The 17,535-nt window shown below is 37.7% G+C and overlaps 1 protein-coding gene across 1 annotated transcript in view; it reads right to left on the bottom strand.

The window, feature by feature from the left end:
- BLNK (B-cell linker) overlaps positions 1 to 17,535 on the bottom strand; it is a 49,242-nt gene that overhangs the window by 26,581 nt on the left and 5,126 nt on the right. The window contains exon 2 of the mRNA XM_010564905.1: positions 4,269 to 4,334. Coding sequence (XP_010563207.1) covers positions 4,269 to 4,334 — 66 coding nt within the window. The remainder of the gene's footprint in view (positions 1 to 4,268; positions 4,335 to 17,535) is intronic.

Genomic DNA, 17,535 nt, shown 5'->3' with positions numbered 1-17,535 from the left:
AAAAGATAAATTAATTGAACTTTGCCAAAAAGTTTTTCAGAGTTCCAAACAGGTGCAATCCAGATGACATATGAACCTTTCCTGAGCTATATTCTCATGACCTAGTGGAATAGTTTGTTATGGCTTTGGAAGTATCTGGCACAAAATAAAATTAACCTTTTTTATTTTTTTTTTTAGTGTTATTACTACTCTTTCACACATTTTCTTTACAATGTGCTGTGGCAGTGAAATGGTATATAGCTGTGATTTATTTATCTTCACTCGATGAAATATTGTTATATTAATAAAAGTCCTGACACTCAAAACATTCTATTCAGCTATACATTGAAATTCATGTTTCTTCAGAATACAGTTAAAATTAGGTATTATACTTCTCCCTGGTTTCTTCTTCCAAGTGTGGTACAGCTTGATTTTTAGTACATTTCTCTCATTGTTTTGTCCATAAAATACCACTTTTCCTTTTGCCAAGGGTTTGATCATGGATGTCTTCTAGTTGCATCTGTGCAGGTTGACACAACTCCATTTTTCTGCCTGAAGTTACTACCTAAGTTATAAATGGTATAGAAAAACGGACTAAACAAATCTGAAGTAAAAACTTACCCAACTAAAAAGCTGGGTAAAGCAGATGAGATGAAGATGCATCTTCTTTCCATTTTTCAGGTCATGTGGCAAATGTGATTTCAAGAAATGGACATATTTGGATTGTGTGCAGTTAGACAAATCACTACCAACTGCATGATTTCTGATGGCTTTGCAAAGGAAGTTTTGATAGGATGCGATATTGCAACAAGGTGAGTAACCTGAACTTCTAGTTTCTTATTCAACACAGTAGGTCAGCACGTACCAGAACTTTAGGGTGAAATCCTGACTTCGCTGTATAGGCAGTATGACTTTTAGCATTAAGTTCAGTGGAGCTAGGATTCCACTGAACAAAGCCTAGAGGCTTAAAGCTTATGATTTACAGATGAGTGCTGTGTCTTTACAGTGTGTTTCAAGCATAGGCAACCATCCTGCAGAGTGAAACCTATGATTCCTCTCTTACTTCCCTGTTCTGTATTACAAAGGATGTGAATATGAAAAAATGCCCCCAGCAATCATTGTTTATAGAACTTTGGCTGTACCAATTGCTTCTACACCCGAGTACATAATTCTCTTTGACATCATGATCTGCACAGCAGCTGGGACTCCAGTATTGTAAACAGTTTTGCATGTGATTAAGGGCAAGCAGGTGAATGCTATCCTGCAGTGGGCAATATTTTTACAGTCAGAAAATTTTAAGTCAGTATGGGGAATAAACAACAGGAACTTTTAAGCAATGAAGAAACAATCTGTAGTTTTCTTTACTGTTAACCACCACTGTTCAGGACTTCCTTCTGCAGACCTTTAAGACACACATTGATGGTAGACATATCCCTCCCCACCTGCACCCCGGAGATGAACTAGAATGGAGAGCAAGACACTTGATGCAAGAACTTATCTTACTTTTCTGCATAATCAAGAGCCAATCCAGATTTTATAAGTGTCTTAAATACTGGTAATATGTCAAATGTATTTCATCAGTATTTGATCATTCTTTCAGTTTCAGTAACAGGGGCTTACAGTATACTTGTGTGACAACTTTAGGTTTGGGATAAACAAGTACACTAGTTGACTTCTCTAAAATTATTTCTACTTATAATAGGTTTGAATTTGAGTCAAAATGATGTTTTTCCAGCCATACAGACAAATTCCAAAACTGTGCTACATAAAGCCAATTTTTTTAATACAATTTTTCCTGCTGCAGTCATGTTTAGATCCTTGACATTTAATAAAATAATGCTGTAACTAAAATGGAGGAAGTGATCAACTGGATAACTACGTTTTTTAGAAAAAGCATCTAAATATCAAACAAAAAGCCCCCAAAGGGCACATTCAGAGGAATACAGCCAATTCTAATTCTGCGAAGCTTGGCATCTCTTGTACATATCCTTATCAGTGTTGTCAGCTCATGCTTTTATTGCAAGCCTCATTATGTGCTGGGTTCAAGATTTGAGTTCTTAAGTTGTGTGCAAATGTGAGAATTTTTTCTTCAATTTTTTAAAAACATAAGAGTAAGTTTCTGATCTTCATCATTGCAGAAGAGACTACTATAACTCAGATGAACCATAAAAGTATCAGGCAGATTATTATACGTATTTTTTCTACATCTCAATTTGTATTCTTATAGCTGGGGGAGGTGAAACATAAGCCTCACGCTGCAGTCATACATTAAGAGAGTTTTTACGAGCCTGCTCTTTTTTGTGGCTTTTTTTTTTTTTTTTAATCTTGAGAGAATCAAAGAATTGCAGTGTTACAGCAGCAATCTTGTATCTGACATTTAATGATGGCACCTCTGACCTTCCCAGCTTCAGTTACATTTAGTTCTTGTTATTTTTCCCTTTTCTGTCCTTCTCCTCTTACTCTCAAGGAAGGATACACAGTCAGCAATACTGATTAAGAGCAGAATTCATGTCCAGGCAACTATGGGAGACAATTTGTTGCTTCAAATTATAAACTTGAGATGCTTATATTGTTTCTGCCATCTGCTTTCCTCTCTGAGACATTTGAACTGGACCCACTGCAACATTAACTTAAACTACTACTGTGAAGTAGGAAGCCACCCTTTATTAAAAGGCGGCAAAACCAACAAAAAATAATCCTCCTCACACCACTCCCCAAAACCCACCAACAGCCCTGACAGCTTAGAAGCTCTTCCCTGTGAGCAAGTACTAGGTGAAACTATGAGGTTTTTTAAAAGCAGACAGATCTCTGAACACAGTGGTCTGTTTACACACACACTGTGTTAAAAACAAACACATAGATTAAATTAAAGATGCAAGTAGTCAAAAGAGGGTCATTTTAGGGAAAAATTTGCCTTTGTGCTTATGTGGAAATAACAAGTACATAATACCACATGACTGTGATTTACTGTGAATTGCAGCAGTGCTAGAGTGAAAGAGGATGAGTAAAGGGAAAAAAAGCAATCTCAAGAATTTATCTGATATATCAGGTGTTACCATCAGAGCCTGCTTAAGGTTTGTGGACAGAAACACAACTGTAATAGAGGCCACAAAAGAGGTCTTGCAGCCTAAGGTTACTCCTCCTGCCTGTGCAACAGGAGAGCCAGGTGGTTGCTGCTGCTGCTAGAAGTGTATCCCCCTCTGCCAGGGATAGTGGCTGCCCCACAAACACCAGCCCTGCCTGGGCTGGCAGCAGAAGCAATAAGTGAGCCAGCCAGCTTTCCAGAGCTCTTGCATAACCAAACCAGGCAAAGCCCTACTGCTTCTCCCACCAGCCTACTGATCACGTCATTAGCTCTTCTTAAAACCATACTTTTCCTTTTCCTTGAATTGAGCCATCACAGTCGCTCTATAAGAACAATTTTAAACAATGTCTGTATGTGCCTTTTATGTACAAGAGCTGTATTTCTACAGAATATAATATGGTCATCCTGGAAACGCTGCAGATACTGTGTACTAATTAAAAGTACTTAGTACTTTTGTCATCAATGACCCATGTAAAGAAAGACATCTGAATGAGAAAATCGCATCCAAATGGCAGTTCAATGCAAATGAGCTATTGCATTAAGAAAAAGAAAAAGTGTGCTAAATAGCTAATTGGTTTAAATAGATGTTTGACTGGAAACAGTGAATAGTGTATTCATTTGACAAGGATGCAGAATTACTGGAATTTCTTTCTATGCATAAATACACATGAATATTTTATGATACTCATATGCATGTGACATCAATATGCATGCTGTTCAGCACTTCTTAATGGAATAGGATGTTAGGTAATGCTGGGGTTTGTTTTATGGGACTGAAACACAGGAGGACTTAACATTTTTGTGGGAATTCTAACTGATGTTTGACCAGTTGGTTCAAGGTAGAGCTCAAATGAAAACTTAATTGCAGCAGGCAGCCTAAACAGTGGCCTGAGGAGAAAGGCACACCCAAACAACAAGCGATGATGATTCCCAAAGAATACGCAAGAAAAATGTATTTTACCCAAATACTGTTTTTTAGGGCTACAAACACGACCTCCTGTTGGGCACCAGTTCTGCAACTACTATGTGATACTCTTAATACTAATGACAATTCTGCATGTTGCAGTCTGGACTGAGGCTCTTCACATATGCTGAAGTACATCCCTCTAGAATAACATGGTCCCATCACTGAAGTACTATACACTATGCTAGCAATCTGAACTTCCCCCAATTGATAAAACTACGATTGGCATTTCAAACTTACTTTTTGAACTTGTTTATTATCCCACTTTCATTTTTCTTGATGTCATGCACCATCTTTTGAAGCTTCCTGTAAGATATTAAACAAAGCCAGCATTAAAATTACCATGTGGTTGAACACCCATTTATATAAATTAAGAAAAACACAGGAAATGCATTTCCAGTAACATTTTACACATCAGAAATGCTTAATATATGTTCAATAAGTAGTTTAGTTGCTAAATAATTCGTGTATGAAGTTTTCCTCCCTTTTTAACAGAGCTCTTTGGCATGATTTGTGTTATCCTTCTCCTTAATACAATTAAGTGTAGTTTAAATAATCGATTTAAGAGTAAGTGCATCAGAAAAGAACACCATTGCCTAAATTAATAGTTTAGAATATTTCAGTGTTAACATTTTGTTCAGAACTGACTTTACAACACTCCACAGCTATAATGGCAATGCCCTCTGCTTTCTGACCTTACAGGAGTAATTTTATCAGTGGCCAGTTTACCTCATTCCCATAGTGTTTGCAGTTATAATACAAGGGGGAAAATGATACGTTCCCAGGCCTAGGCCATCTGAGAAACCATTAGAGTTATCTGTGACTCTTAGCTGTAAAAAAACTCTTGATCTCAGGACTCTAGTTACATAGACTGGTATCTGGAATCATAGGTTATTTTTATTCATCAGCTGCACTGACCTCATTAAAATTTTACTGGTTATCAAGGCAGTTTAAGTTGAATATCTTATTTTTCACTCAGCAAGTATCATTTAGAATCCCACCTCCCTTCTCATTTAAAAAACCACACCACTAAAATCAAGTCAACATCAGGAACACAGATATAACTTCCTGCAAAAGACTGATTTTATAGTGAAACCTCTTGGAAGTCTGGTCATACTAGAAACTTCTATAGAATGCATATATACTTTTAGTTTCTTCACACAGTCTATGTTCTTCCTGTTTACCTAAACTAAGTATCTTTTATTAGACCTAAGCTGAAGATTTTATCACAACCAATAAAGGAAAGCAATGATTTTTTTCAAAAAAGGGCTTAAAAATTTTGCCTTCCACTCTTTGTTGTAAGTTGTCTGTCATTCCACATTTTAGTCTTGCCTACCTCATCCCTGATGCACAGTCAGGCTACCAAAAGACTCTTGGAAGCTTTGCTTACAAAGAGAAGTAAAAACATCAAAGTATTCTTTCCTTTTTTTAAAGCTTTCTTTAAACTTGAAACCTTATTATTCAGAAGGTTGAGTAATGCATAGAACTTCACTAAAAAACCCTATCTTCCAGCTTCATCATTAGTAATTACTGCTGTCTCTTAAAAATTAAAATAGCTTTTTCAAATTAAATTGGAATTAGATGAGAATTAGCTAAACAAAAATTATGAAATAACTGCACTAACATGTGATTATTTGTCTGCAGTCTGTGGTTCAGGCTGAGCAGACATGTGGCCACTCAAGGCATCAGGTAGTGGTTGAGTATCAGGCTTATGCTGAAAGGGACCTTCCTACCTCTGCTACTGATTTTAGAGTCATTATGGTAGTTAGTGACAATTAATCCCACTTTATGAGACTTGCTTAAAAAGAACAGTTAAACAACTGAGTACTCGTAAGTTTCTGGAATCCTGAAATAAATAACAAAGCTTGATTTTAGTCTTAATAATGTTTATTAACAGAACAGAAAAGTCTGATCCTTTCATTATGTCAGCTGGAATTGAAGGATATTCCATGTTTTCAGCAGCCCTGTAATACAACAACGTGAAATATCCTGCTCTGACAGGCTACATCATGGGTCTGATACTTAAAGAGTATTCCTAGAGCCTAAATCTTTGCCCAGTCTTACTTAAAAAAAAAACAACTGAACTTATTCTTTTTAGGTTCTCAACTCAGAAAAAAAAAAAAAATCACGAGATCAACTGACAAACAATTCACAAGCACATCTTTAATTTTTGCTCAAAATTCATACTACTAATTTACAGCAAAAGGAAATAGTGTTACCTGCTGATACAAAAAAATAAATTACTTACAGGTGTGAGAAACGGGCACAGCAAAATGTTTTGAGATTTCTGCAACAATGCACTACATCTATAAGAATAGCTTGGATTATTATCTAAACTAAGCAGATACATTAAATCTGCAAATCTGGGGTGAAGATCTCAGAAGAACTTCTGCTTTTCTGGGGGGTTTGGTTTTTTGTTTGGTTTTTTTTTCATAATAGACTCAGCTTCTGGTTATGCTTGAAACATCACATATAGCCATGTTCTGCAGTTTACTGGTTCTGTCTTGTGCCCCAACTGGCACCAGCAGTGTCTATAAATGAAAAGTAATGAGGAATGAAAAGAATGAGGGGAGAATTAAATGGTTTAGTTCTAGTTTGGGGAGAATGGTTGCTTGCAAGTGTTTGTGTCCTTTTCATAAAAGGTTTTCCAGCCTTTAATTAGAAATGCACGTAAGCATCAGTTATTTTTCTTCCTGTATTTATTGTTTGTTAAAGATAGCCCCCCCCCCCAAAATCTAACTGTAGATTTAGAGCTGAATATTGCTTATTGCTCATCTCTGACATTAATACATCTTTACAATAGCAAAATTATGGCTTTATTTTGAAAAAAGGTGTTTCATTTTTCATGTGACTGATTTTATTTTATATTGTCACTTTGGTCTCTAAAAAAATCCACACACACAAATAAAACCCACCCCAAAATTCATAACTACGAGTACCCAGAACAGTTTGCTTTTCATTTGATCATATTTAGGTGAATTGGTTAGACTATCACAGGTGTTCCGCATGCACTGAATAAGGCTATAGTTTAAAAGAGCATTTTAATACATATTTCCATTTTTTAAAAAAGATGCATTTAAATTAGAAATAATCACACGTGCCGCTGCTGGTGTGATCAATTATTTTTCCCATGCAGATGGGCTGAAATCAGAACATTCCTATTTTTGCATAATCAAATTTCCTAAACATCTCTGCCTCTTCTTCCTCATTCTTTTTCTGGAGCTATTTCATTTTCTAATTACAAATTGTGATAAATTAGGGAGTAGCTAATATGTATTTGTGTGAATTTTTTAAGGTACGTAGCTCTTGCAGGAACTGCTGGAATACTTACTTGGTTGCTTCTGGACAACTCAACTTGCATCAAGCCTGTGAGAGTAAGCAGATAACCAGAGCACTCTATAGTGGTAAGTGTAGGAAGTCATCAGGCATGGATGACCTCCAGTTCAAGTGGAATCCCCTTTGACCCATGAAGTTGAACAAGCTGCAAAAACCAGTCTGTCCAGTTAGCTAGAGGCTGAGATTTCTTGAGGTGCCAGCCAATATAATAGGCTATAACTGACAAGTTTTACAAAGAGCTGTCTGACTTGTGATTTTAGAGAGACAGTAGAAAACATGAGAGGCAGATAGCAAAGCCTATAGCAAGAGGATTCTCCAAATCTTAAGGGTCTCAAACCCAAGCCCAAAGGCCATTCCAGAGCGATGAGGAAAGTGAAGCACAAAAGGGCAACAGTTTACCTGGTTCTGCATATCTGACTAGCTCTCAAATACTTTTTGTCTAGCTCTCAAAAACTTTACTTAAGGCAGTAGTCCAAGTAAAGAGGTTCACTGTGGGAGAAACTTACCAGAGCAGCAGCCCTGAGGGTATCTAGGAAATGGAGGCTACCATGGCCCAGTGTAGACAGCCCTTGCTTCAGGTACATAACTACAACCTTCTTTCTTCACAACACATCCGAGTCATGACCTTGTTACCAACTAATGTTTATTCTCTAGTTTTTCTCTTGGGATGAACAGATACTAGAAACATTCAAGGACCTCAATCAGCTAATACTGTAAATGAAAATAATAAGTAATGCTAGTTTTACTTTGCATTGCATGTAATTAAAGATAACTAAGAGGTCAAACTTAAGAGTTGCCTCTTAACTACAAGAACCAACTCTTCATTCAACTTGGTTGAGAGCTGTTTATGTAAAATCAGGCTTGCAGATAAAGGTGCCGTCTGTGTCACTCTTAATCTCTGAAAAAACTTCAGCAATAGACAGCTATTTTGAGATCTGGTTTAATTGTGACAGGTATAGACTGGATGGGACCCTTTGATCAGGAACTCACTGCACACAGGATAGATTTTCAAACTTCTGCAGATGGAAGTGAGACGGGGAACCAAAGGAACCTTAGTAGATATAGTAGATATATGAATGTAGATAGGAATTGTTTAATAATTATCTAGCTTATAATGAAGTTAAAGAAGTTTCAGTAGAGATAGACATGGCCCAAGGGGATGAGAAGTGATGTTTAACGTTTGCATTGTTGAGGCTGGCTGGGACAGGAGAGAGTCCCTGATAAGAAGCAGCAGTTGACCCCAAGAACCAGCCAAGACCGGCCTTGTGATTTGGACAAATGCCAAGGGACAGCTGAGTCTGCGCAGGGACAGAAGGTTAAGAGTTCACCGTGAAGAAGACATACGGCCTTCATCTTCACGACCACCAGACGACCACCATAAGGAGGCACCGCGCAAGCGCAGTTGAGAGGAGACTATGGAAATGACTTCCTAGAGCTAATTTTAATATGAAGCGAGGATAGGTAATGCCTATGTATAGGCGTATTGCAAAACTCTATGTATATGTAACACTTGACTGTATAAATTTAAAGCGAACTGCCAAGTCAGGCGCGCACGACTTTGGTGGGACTACCCCCCGTGCTGCCCAGCGCTGAATGAACATACCTACTTTACAATCTCACTGATTGTGGAGTCTGTTTTCTGCACGTCAGATGCCTTGGCTCCAGGTGCTTCTAAAAAATCTGAGGTTTCTTACAAAAACATTAGACTGTTCGATGAATCCTAAAAGGAAACACCTTTTAGCCCTGTGTTGCTATTTTTCATATCTTGTCAATTTTGACCTCCAGCAATTCAGGATTATCAGATGTACTGACAGAGGGGTCACTAGCTGTGATACCCATGTAAAGGAAGGTGGAAGGGTTTACCATTGCAAATACAATATACACTGAAAGAAGGATTTGCTCTGTCACAAAATACCTAGCTGTGCTGAAGGACTGCAGAGCTGCCTTGAGATAAAACAACTGAAACAAAACCACCTTCTCTTTGATCTGGTCACAGCTCAGCGTATGCAGAATGTATGTCAAGCGAAGGGCAATGGGTGGGCCTGGCCTGTGACACATCCCCACGCAAACATCAGCTGGAAGCTTCTGGCTCTTTTGCATACAAGGTATCCCACAAAAGCTTTCCGAAGTTAAAATAAGTTTTTTTAAAAAGAGAAAAATATAAATAACATGAAGAAAAATAAAGTGAGTAATAAGCTTTCAACTCAAATGCAAGATGAGGTACAGAGTCCTCAGACTTGAGAAAGAGGAGTCTGTCTTAATTTCAGACAGATCTGTGTAATAAGGAATTCTCCCACCATTTAGACTAATTTTTGAGAAACTGTATTTATCACTATTATAAATCTGTGAAGACATTTACAAATATGTATTATGTAGATATGTATATTGTGGCTCAGAGCGCTTGGCATGAATGGCTCCTCAGTGGGCACAGCCTCCCCCCGCTCCTGGGAACAGAGAGGGATCTCCTGTGTACACGAACGGCACGGTTCACCCACTTGTGTGAACAGTGAATCCAGTACTTTGGACCTTCGGTGTGCACATCGGTTGTCAGTATTTTAGCTGTACAGCTGCCTGTGTCAGGTGGCGAGTGACAGCCCATAGCGGGTGACACCCCTCTTGCTGTAAGAATATATTACATGGTCTCCAGGGTGGGAGGACTGGGCATGGTTGCTTCAGTGCCTCTGGCTGTGAGCACAGATGTGTGCCCTTGCAGTTGGGAGTGGTGCTGATAATGTTTTTGGAAACAGGGCTGACTGCAGCGTCAGTAGGGAGTGGTGGCAAAACAAAAACCAATTTTAAATGAATCACAGGAAGTTTTCTGTATTACAAGCATACTTATTTGTGTTTATCTGGAGGATTAGAATTACGCCTCCTTAAATTTCTGGTGCTTATAGGACTGTCTGAATTATCTGTTTTGCCCCTTGAAAAATCCCCATCTGCGCTCACGGGCCAGTTTCTTTAGTTAAAAAAGGGCAGAATTTTGAACAGGATATATTCAGACAGGTCTGCAAGGGAAGCTTTGTAAGCAATATTGACACATTCAATATTAAGTGACCCGCATATTCCTCCTCCTCTTCCTAACATCAGTTAAATCTTTAACTGATGAAGTTGAATTAGTTTCAAAATAGTAATAATAAAAAAAATCATCACCCTGTAAATCAGTTTGCACTCCAGTTTCAGTTCTTATACCTTTTTGGGTACATCTGTTTCTCACTGAGAGGGCATCCTGTACTTCTGTGTCTAGAAAATCCCATTTTCTGCAGATATTACTACCTCCATTCACTTAAAGTTATGTGTAGCCCTCATTTTTGTCTTGAGAAAGGCAGCATAACAGATGACCAAAAAAAAAAAAAAAGTAGTTATTTCTTGTCTTTCAGGCAAATTCAAATGCTTAGCATTGGAAACCTAGAATGGGATTTAGTAAGTACAAATTTAGACTCAAAGCAAAAACATCCTCCCAACCCCCCACCTGCTTCAGCTATAAAGTTTTACAGAAAAGAACCACAAAAAAGAAAACAGAAAACAAGGAAGAGTATAATGGAATTTGGAGAATAAAAGCTGAGTTATTAGAAGATAAAAAACAAAACTTAAAGAGCAGAAAATTAAAAATTACTACAGCTACCTCTTATTTCAAAAAACCACATTAAAACATGAAACTAAAGAAGGACCAGCATGCCCAGCCCCCTCCTTTACTGCTTCTCACAGCACAGTTATTCCACCACCTTCTCCCCAGCTGGTCTTTATTTTGTGTTTCTATTAGCCTTTAGTTTTATAAACAGGTGTGCAGGTGACCAAATTAAGTGAGTTATTGTTTCTGGACAAAAGGCAATACTCCTGCTTGCTGGGGGTGGGGGGGAACCTGCTCACCTAGAAGAGGATTTTTAGAAGTACCACTTGAGATTTTGAAAAGCTTGAAGCTCTTGTCTTGATCTATCTTCTCAAACTAAATTATCAAACAAGAAAAGTACCACCTTTCTTACAATAGGCTTCCATTAACACAGTGCTTCTGACACAGTCGTTGTGGAAGAACATGGATCTCAGAGAACTGGGTGTCTTCATAAGATGTATTTTCATATTACTTGCCAGTTTTGTACATCTAAACCAACCCAATTAATTATATAAAACAACTCTACCCCCTTCCACCTCCCTTCTAATTGCTCAGTAGAAAGCAAGAGGGAATTCCCAAATAAAGAAAGCATCTATTTCCTCTTGTTAGGCCTCCTTCAGGTGCTTCAGATCTCCACAGGCACACACCCATATACCATATGCTACCTGGAACAGCAAGAATGGAATTCCTCTGCAAGGAAATGCAGGTTGGCATCAGCTGGCTAGGTTGGAGCTGGTGTTTTCAATGGCTGTTACATGTGTGTAATGCATAAACACATAGCTGAATTCTTGAGGCACAATCAGATAAACTGCTTCAGTTAGCTGCTGGTCTAAGATAGGGGCTTACTGCCCCTCATCCACTCTGGGGACTTATGGCAGCCCACCCCCTGCAGTGCCTTTCATGACAGGAGGGGAGGAACTTTGGAGCTGGTAACCTGTGACACCAAACCATCAGTTCAAGGCACTGAGTCTTTGATCTTTATCTGTAAAGCTGTATCAAAGCTGTGAAGAAAAGTTGAAAGAGGCTTGCTTTTGGGGAGAAGTCAATTACAGATACCTATCTGAGAGGAAGAAGGAACAACGAGTTGTCTTCTGCTGTGTTCATGAGATGTGCAAGAGGAAATGCCTATAAATAGTTCAGTTTTGTCAAGAGTGGTTTTTTTTTTTAAGTCTTAATAACATCCTATTCTGCTCACTTTTCAATCATCCACTATTTTGTCTAGAGGCAAACCCCATAATTAGAGCAGGTGTGTGTTTACATGGTACACACAGAAAGGCTAAATATTGATTATACTTTTCATCTGCATATGCCCTCTACGTAATCTTCATAAAACAGCTGTCGATCTCTCTTGTAAGTACTAATATAGATTGAGCAAATGAAAATATGTAGCATGTAAAGGCATAATACATCTTTGACACAAATCAGCCCTAACATGAAATTGAATAGTATAATTACTTTGAGGTGACTTGGAATTCTGTGCATTGAAAGAACCTATGCAGATTTATCGGTGGGGCTGAGACAACTAAAGCACTATCAATGACACCAACTGCTTCCTCATTTTAGATCAAGGCTGAGGCTTGTTTTGAGTATATATGGACAGTATATTAAAACCAAAGATGTCACGTGTTTAAGTCATACAGTATTTTTTTGCAATTACCATTTTCTTCTATTTAGCCGAGAAGAACAGTTAGACCTGGTTCCTGTTACCTTTCCTACTGCTATTGGGGACTTCACAGCTGTTTTTGAATATCAGAAAGGAGTGATGGCCAGGCACTTTTTAGTACAACTTTTGAAAAGATAGTTATTTAATAACAGCTGAAGGCATTTCAGGTTTGGACACCTTTTCCCTCCTATCCAGCTTGCTCTTCCCTCTATCCCAACTCTGTAATAGTGATACTGCAAGTAGTACAGAAAGTAATTAGCTCTTATGATATACTGAGTATTGCATGTCATTTCTTGACGCAAAAAGTTAAAAGATATTTTCTGTTCGGTAACTGACCTGCTGCGTTCTGAGTCTTTTTGGTTAACTGATCCCTTTTATGCACCATCTGTCTGGATATGAGCTTATGCATTAAAAAAACAAAAAACCCCCACAGAAGCTACATTAACAAGGCTTACTCCATTTTTCTGAAAGGTTTGCAAGCAGCAGAAGGAAACTAAACGTATTAGGTTACTCTAAAATACAGTTCCAGTTAAAACTGAGCACTGTACCTCTCTGAAGGACTAGTACCCTACAGCCTGGTAGGTGAAGGAGAGCAAGGACAGAAATTTAAATGAGTAAAGTGGTTTCTATATCTCACCAAAAAGAGGAAGTACAAAGTCATTGCAGGGAAGTGAATAAAGACAGGACTTGGTACAGACCTAGAAAATTACCACCTCTCAGTGATAACATTACTTTTAGTCACAATTCTACAAGCATTTTTTTGAAAGGCGAGATAACATTTCTGTCATTCCTGCAGGCATGTACATTGAAAGACTACTACAGGCACATGAAAGACATGAAAGTGAATGAAAAAGAAAACTGAGTGAATTGAACACAGAAAGATGAAGGCTTAATTTTGATTTGATGTTCCAACAGAGTGAGTTTTTCTTGGTTTGCTCCTCTTTTACCCCTTTCACAAATTTCAAATCTGCCATTTTAGTTCTGGTCACCTATTGAAAGACATTGAAAAAGTCTATGTGTAACTACGTAATGGGCTTGATCAAGATTTAGCCAGATGTTTAAGTACCTTAAAGTTAGGTAAGTACTTAAATTTTGTGTTAAGGTCTTGCTAACGTGGGCACAGAAGCACTGACACAAGATGAGTAAATTTACTTAATCATCTAAGTGCAGTCTTCATCAGTGTCTTTGTGTCATTTAAGATTGCTGCTAAAATACATTTCTAATTTAGTGATTTTAATCCAGTAAGTTCATAGACTGTGAAAGGTTTAAAAAAATGGTGTGTTTTTTCATTGGAAAACTTTGTGGGCTCAATATCTTGAAGGCAAGGTGCTGTGCCCACTAGAGAAAAGGGAGGCTTTTCTAAACAGCCTCTTAACTCTTCCCCTTAAACCAAAAGTGCATTTATATGCATAATGGTCTGCATTTGCTCTACCAAATAGTGCTCTGACAGTCAAATAAAACAGAGCAGAGCTTCTAGATATGGCACTGAACTTTAAACACTCTCATTAGTCTACTCCTAGAGACAAAATAACCCCAGATATCTTAATGCTGCCCAATATTTGCAAGTCAGTTCCAAGGCAGTAGCTTTTACATATATAGGTTCTAGATACACTAAGTAGATGTAAGAAGTTAAGCACTAATTTTAGGATTGTTATAAATTTGCATTGCTTTTTGTAGAGCCAAAATTTGTCTTAAAAATGTATTGCATTATTGGTTCTGTTCATACTTGCTCAGCATGAATAAGAGTACAGGAAAAACCCCGTAAGTAGACTTTCAGCATGTTTTTTAAACTGTCCTTTGCGACCCAGTACTTCCTTTTCCTTTCTCTGACAAGATTTTTCCCTCTCCCAGTCAGTTTCTCTACAGGAGTGCCCAAGTTGGAAGGAGACGGGAACTCTCTCTTGTTCCTCTCTAAAGCATAACTTTTTGACTTTCAGTTTTTTTCTTACCCATTAGCAACTGAAACGTAGCAACTAATTTCCTCTTTGTATTTTTTCTAAAGTCACGTAACGCTTATAGCAAAAATTGCAGATGTTGTATTTCATGCCTTTAGCATTACATTCACTTTAGCTGAAGTGATTTTATCACCTGTTTAGAATCAAAATGATAGGGGCACAGGATAATGGACACATTTTTTGACACATCTGATTAAGACTAACAAACACTGCTGTACTTGGGCTGAAAGTGTTTTGGCTCAAGCTGCAGAAGCATATCCACCACAGATGTGGGATAGCACTGGCAGGGATCTAGTAGAGGCTACTCATGGACCTGTTTTGTTTATTTTGTTCTGAAGTCTATCAAATTTTAGAACTTTGGAGAAGTATTTTGGTCCCTAGGGTTATATGGCCACTTTACTGGAGCCCACATGGGCTACCACTGAAAGGGGAAATTCGCTCTTCTCTGCCCTCGGTGCTTTCCCAGCTACGATGAATCATGGAATTTCCAGCTGGGAAACTAGCTTCTTTTTTCTTTTGCCAATTTAGATACCAGCAGGATCAGATCCAGCTTTATCACATGGTCGTGGGAACCCTAGTGCCAGTGCGAGGGCAGAGACGAGTGGCAGGGCAAGCAGAAGCATTGGGAGGGTGGAACAAAGAGACCTACTCTTTTGGCAGCAGCTCAGACTTACGCTAAGTTAAATTGGCCATGTAACTACAGCTTCAGTAGCACTTAGCTGCCTCTATAGTGTCTATATTTTAAGACATGAAGGAATCATTTAGCCATGTAGTATAGCCACTTGTATTAATAGCCTACTTCACCCAGTTGCACTTGCATTAAGCTTGAAAAATATATACTAATGTTTTTCATATTATTGCCTCAGGATCCATTATTTTAATTCTTTCTAAAGTATTTACTGTGTCGCATATAATTAATATTGAGGTCATAAACCTGTAGCATTGAACATCTGGCTTTGCTTACATCTGGAAAATGACCTTGTCCAAAACATATATACTAACAGATTAGGATAAAGATGCTAACAGAATTTCCAAGCTTCTTTTACCCCTCAGTCATTTACTATGACTGTCACAAAACAAACTTACTTACACAGTATGTAAAGTCCTTTCACAGTCTACCAAAAATCAAAGATGGTTCCCTACCGCCGAATGAGAATACGGTCACATTATTTTCCATCAGTTTTCCAATTCTGTTGTCTGCTGAGCACGTAAAACCAGTGATATTTGCTTTCTAAAAGAAATATTTGCTTATCTATCATATTGTAACATGCTTTAGGGTATTCAGACTATAAAAGATGTTATATAAAACTAAAATCACTCCTCTAATGCAGCAATCATTTTAAAAACCACATAAAACTTATAAGGAAAAAACCCTATGTAGTAAGTAGATATGTTCTTTCTTTTCTAATGATGAGGGACTTTATAAATCACCTGCAAAATGTGATTTAGCCATCTGAAGATGGCTAAAAATTACTTTTAACTGATTCCTGCAGGCAAACTCCACCTATGAAAGAAGTAGTGTTGAGGCATTTCCATTCAATACATCAAATAGAGTGGGTCACAAATTTCCCTCATTGCAGTGTGCATAATGTCCTACAGTGGAGAATCCGAGTTTCATCCTGAACTGTACTGGTCCAACAAACTAAAAAGAAACATTCAAATTTTTTAAATGTAAAAAATTTCAGTTAATGTAACATTGTGAACATTAAGTAAAATGATCTGAACTGTACAAGTTGTCATTTTTTTCAGTTTCTCTTCTGCAGATAATTGAAATCTTATTTTTTCCTCTAGGTTTGGTCACAATGCTGGAACTGCCTGCAGTGTTGAAACTCCAGATTTCACTCATCCTTTAAACAGAAAGCAAAAACAATGGAATTCTTAGGGTATTTAAAAATGTTCCAGTTATATCTTGTCTGGCCTGTTACAACCCTGAAGATGGCTTTTGATCAGGTTAAATGGTTTTCTGAAACTAAATTCACCAAAAGCAGAACTAAAACTTGATTCCATTACTCTTCATGAAGTTTTTCAACTGTTGACTTACAAGAGCTGGGCCTCCAAAGACTATCAGACAGCTCTAGGAAAGATAATCAAATTGCAGAAGCATTTTCCAAGGTGAGGAAGGAGGCCACTAAAAACAATACTTATTTTCAAATAAAGGGGTATTTATAGCAATTTCTACCAATGTGTGAACTCTTTCTCCCCCTCTTGATAATCTAATGTTGTTTTCCAACACTGTTATGGCTGACACAAGCCATAACAGTGTGGAAGGCTTTTTCTGCAACATTTTACGATTGTCAGATTTGCCTTCCAAAAGAAAAGCATCTATCACATTATAATGTAGTGTGCAGTATGTAGGTTTTGAATGATTCTGTAAAACACAAAACTGTTTTGTTCTGGGATCAACATATCACTGGGTACCTGCAGTGTCATATTATGATTTAATACCTAGCTTTCTGCACAGCTGTATGGGGTATAGTTTTAAACTAATGGTGAAAAATGGTTATACCAAGTTTGCTGGAATGTTTTATTTTTTCCATGGCCAAGAAAATTAATTTATTGGTTTGTTTGCTTGGCTACTGGTGATTTATTATTTGACTTAAAAAAAAAAAGTAAATCTTTAGATCCAATTTCTATTACTAGCTTCTGCTGAATAACTGACAGTCACAGGCATAAGACTGTCATTTGTGATTGCTATAGCTGGCAAATGCTCTTACTGTAGACAGTTATTCTGGCAACACTACAATGTCACTAGAAGACGTTATTTTATTTGGAAGAGTGTACATATGAGGCAATGGTGGAATAAGCTATGGCAGTGACTGAACAACTTTGCCAGCACAAGTAGAATGAAACTATAGGTACTATATAAGCATAGCTGATCTTGTGAACAGACTATACTCTTACACTGCTACCTATATACAGAGATTAAACCGAGGCTTTTCACCATAG

This window comes from Haliaeetus leucocephalus, unplaced genomic scaffold, assembly GCF_000737465.1.
Source record: "Haliaeetus leucocephalus isolate CR32 unplaced genomic scaffold, Haliaeetus_leucocephalus-4.0 Scaffold184, whole genome shotgun sequence".
Lineage (NCBI taxonomy): Eukaryota > Metazoa > Chordata > Aves > Accipitriformes > Accipitridae > Haliaeetus > Haliaeetus leucocephalus.
Note: the sequence above shows the minus strand (reverse complement) of the source record. Positions and strands in the feature narration are given on the sequence as shown.